This window comes from Tupaia chinensis, unplaced genomic scaffold (assembly GCF_000334495.1).
Source record: "Tupaia chinensis unplaced genomic scaffold, TupChi_1.0 Scaffold000463_1, whole genome shotgun sequence".
Taxonomy (NCBI): domain Eukaryota; kingdom Metazoa; phylum Chordata; class Mammalia; order Scandentia; family Tupaiidae; genus Tupaia; species Tupaia belangeri.
The window spans coordinates 1,925,438-1,929,566 of record NW_006159972.1 but is presented as its reverse complement, the minus strand read 5'-3'; the positions used below and the strand labels follow the sequence as shown (position 1 = coordinate 1,929,566).

The window sequence follows — 4,129 nt, the reverse complement described above, 5'->3', positions numbered from 1 at the left end:
GATACAAATGGATAGAGGGAGACATTGGATATTGCGCCAGGAACATAACAAGCACTTGGTAAATGTTTATTTTTCATAAAACAACAAGAATTGAGGTGTAGATAAACTGGAAAACACCCAAAGTCAAAAGCTCTCCTTCCTAGGGACCAGCAGTTAGTGTAATGGCTATGTCGCTGGACTCCCATGTAGTCAACCACGGTTTGCGTCCCGGACCCGGTGGCTTAAAACTCACGCCGGGCGCGTGTGCATGCGTGCCCAAGATCCCAAGAGAAGAATGGAGGAGAAGGGATTGCGGCATGGCCATCCCCCCTGGGGGGTGATTTCTCGCTTTCTGTCTCTGTCTGTCTGTCTGACGAGTGCACGCGCCCTATAGCAAAAAAACCTCTCCAAAAAAAAAAAAAAAAAAAAAAACCCAAAAACAAAAATTCTCCTTCCTAGGGCTTATCAGCCCAAAGCTTGCTTCTTAAGAGGGGCAGGTACAGGTGTACTCACATGTTAAAATTGTAATGCCCAGGGTAATTGGTGTGTAGGACAAACTTCTTCACTTTGTGTGTATTCGCATCAAAGAGGATATCCTGGGATAGAAAACAAGGCTCAAGTAGGAAATTGAGGCAGCAGAAGGGGCCATTCCAAGGGAAGACCCCCCCCCAATGGAGAGCCCATAGGCATTAGCTTTCTCCCAAACAACAGCCAAGGGGGCAGCTGAAGACAAGCAGTCCTAACTGGACATTTTTAGTGAGGAGAGGGGGTTATCCAACCATCTTCAGACCTGGCAGGCCCAGGGACTACAGTTACCACGGCTTGAGAACTAAAATAGGTAAGGGAGATCTTTACTGCCTACAGCACTTGATAAAAATGCGTTAAGTGCAAATTTTGGCTCAGAGGCCACCAAAAAAAACTCACTGCAGCTTCAGCAGCTCTCTACCACTGCTATGCGATGCTGGGGCCACACAGAAGGCCTGGGTTCAGATTCCAGACCAACTTAAAAATGCAGGGCACAGTGGTGCATGCATGTAACCCCAGCTACTTGGGTGGCTGGGGTGAGAAGATGACAGCATGGTGAGACCCTATCCAAAAATACTTCTGTCCTCAAACACAGAAATTAAAAATTTACAAGCTGGGACCAGCAGGTGGCGTGGTGGTTAAGGCGCTGGACACTCCCACATGGCCAACTAGGGTTCAAGTCCTGAATCTGGTGGTTTGCTTTCTTACTTCCTCTCTCTCTCACTCTCACCCTCTGTGTCTCTCTGGTCAAACTAAAAAAATAAAATGAATGAATAAATAAAATAAAATATTAAAATAAAAAAAGCTTAAAAAAATTTACAAGCATACTTTCACTATCTCCAAGCTTTTTTATTTTATGACTCCAGAAAAGTCTCATGTCCTACAACAGGGACGTTTCCAAAGCAGTGTAATCATTAAATGATTTTATGATTTAGCTGTGGAGCATTTTTCCCTCACAAAAGAAGTCAAACATATCAGGAAACATAGTACTTCTCAGCAATCCTGGTGCTAAGAAAGGTCTATTTGGGGCACCAGAGCCAATGCAAAACAATATTAGGCAAAGCCAGCTAGAGCTAGGTCCTCTGTTATCCAAGGTAAGGCCACACGTGTACACATAAGGAATCACAACTTACCACCCCAAGAGTGAAATAGTTAAAGAAGTAGTCATTGCACTTGGATGGAACTTGCTTATGAGGGGAAGGAGAATGAATTTTCATCTGTTGGAAAAAAATTAACAATAAATTAAATCCAACCCTTTAATACGCTTAATTAAATGGAAGTATAAATTATGTTTCCTATAGAACATTAAGCTGTTGGATAAGAAGACTGCAGAGGGCCAGCAAGTGACATGGTAGTTAAGGCACTGGACTCCCACATGGCTGATTGCTGTTCAAATCCCAGACTTGGTGGTTTGCTTTCTCATTCTCTGTCTGTCTGGCTCTCTCTCTGATGAGCAACCATGCCCAATGGCAAATTAAAAAAAGAAATTAGTAATACATATAATTAAATAATTTTTAAAAAGACAATTGTGGGGCATCCTAGTTGCTGGTGTAAACCAAACCCCGAAGAGGAGGAGCCAGTTGTGGCTGACTACAGAGTAGGCCCTGGTCTCCAAAGCAAGGCAGCCTATGGATTAGGACAGAGGCAGAGTAATCTGACCAACAGAGATCAGAAAAATGCTTTCAATTTATTCTGTCATCAGCTTTAAGTAGAATAGGCTCAATAAGAAAATAATAATTTATAATTATTCAATAATAAATTAATGTTGATTTAAAAGTGAGGGAAGGTCTAGCCAGGGTGGCATAGAAAGTAGGGTGTTGCTGTGCAATACTGGAGCCACATGGGAGGCCTGGGTTTGGACTGTGGGTCGACGCACCAGGCATACCTGTATGCGCCTGTGATCCTGACTGGGAGGCTGTGAGAGGAGCCCATAAGGGCATACCTCCAACCCCCTGACCCAAAGAACTAAATAAAATAAACCTTAAGTGAATTAAAAAATAAAAAATCTTTAAAAAAAAAAAAAAGGCACAGGGACCACCAGATGGTGTAATGGTATAATGGTTACGTAGCTGGACTTCCACATAGTCAACCACAGTTTGAGTCCCAGACCTGGCAGCTTACACTCACACTGGGCGCGGGTGCATGCATGCCCAAGATCCCAAGAGGAGAATGGAGGAGAAGGGATTGTGGTGTGGCCATTCCCCCGGGGGGCGATTTCTAGCTCTCTGTCTCTCTGTTTCGCTCTTTCTTTCTGGTGAGCACATGTATCCTATAGCAAAAAAACTCTTAAAAAAAAAAAAATATGTGCAAAAAAGTGAGACTGCCTATTCACAGTATACACAATTCTCCTACCTTATCTTCTGACTTATAGAAGACCTTGTGTGGAGAGCCAAGCATGCTAAGAACGTCTTGGCAAGAATCACCAAAATACACTGAACGCTCAAATACCCGCATCTTGGCATCGGCTAACAGGCCGGGTCCACAACCTACAGAGAATAAGGAGAGGTTATCAGATTCTGGTCAGGGCTAAGATGTTGTAGCCTAAGGCCCTGCAGACCCCAAGAGGCTACTGCTTTAGTATCAGGTTTAGCTAAGGAGTGACACTGAAAGCAAGTGTAAATACCAGGTGACCAGTGCTTCAGATTATGAGAGATCACTATGCACTACAAATAATGCCAAGACTCATTCAGTCTCCTCAAAGTGATATGGAGCGCTGCAGACTGCATTTACTTATTTACTTACCTACCAATTATTTCCTATTGCCTACCACCAGTTAGGACACTGTGCTAGATATTGAGGAAAAAATGGTGAGCAAGACAGTGTAGTCTCTCCCATCAGCTCACTGACTGGGGCTTACAGTGTGGTGGTAAAGACCACAATCAGATCATCACACAACTGTGGTAAAAGCAAGAAGCAGCAGAAGGTATTATGGAAGTGCTCAGTGATAATATATAAGAACTTATGTTAAGAAGTACTTCTCAATGCTAACTCCCAACTAGAGACTGAACCTATTAGATCACTCTACAAAAGAGCCAAGAGGGAAGCACTCATTAACTCACTCCCTACTTTCTGACAACCTACTAACCCAGATAAGAGCCTCTATCACTCAAAGATACAAAGCGGGAAAAACAGGGAAAAAAAAACACCTGATTTGCCTAAGTTTATTCTTTGGGACAAATTTTTAAATCCTGACTTTCTCTAATACATACCAAAAATTGTTCTAGTTTAACACAGACACACACAAAAATGGAATAGTGTCAGACACCAACAGCAATATTTCTCTATTGTGCAGGTGGAAAGACTAGGTATTTTGCCCAAAATAAAAAAGGAAACTGCAATTCCTCGTGTCATGATAACCACTGACAAGACCTTACTCTACAAGAGGCTTTACAGTTAAAGTGCTTTCATGTGCAACATTCCATCCACTATATGTAGAAGACTTCAAAGAACCAAAATTGAAACTAAGTAGGTACTAAGTTTTCCAACTAACCCAAGAATCTGTCTTTTGTTTAGTTTATAATTTCTAAGAGGGCATGTACTCTTGTCAGAGAGAGAGAGAGAGAGAGAGAGAAACTAGCTGCCACAGAGGTCCTATTGGCCACAAAAACAGTCAGATAAAGAACAA

General features: G+C 42.5%; 1 protein-coding gene across 2 annotated transcripts in view; it reads right to left on the bottom strand.

The window, feature by feature from the left end:
- PHAF1 (phagophore assembly factor 1) overlaps window positions 1-4,129 on the bottom strand; it is a 40,451-nt gene that overhangs the window by 4,313 nt on the left and 32,009 nt on the right. For both annotated transcript variants that reach the window (XM_027774620.1, XM_006155582.3), the window contains exons 10-12: window positions 2,857-2,990; window positions 1,638-1,721; window positions 493-575 (exon numbers count right to left, since the gene is read on the bottom strand). In XM_027774620.1, the coding sequence (XP_027630421.1) occupies window positions 493-575; window positions 1,638-1,721; window positions 2,857-2,990 (301 nt within the window). The remainder of the gene's footprint in view (window positions 1-492; window positions 576-1,637; window positions 1,722-2,856; window positions 2,991-4,129) is intronic.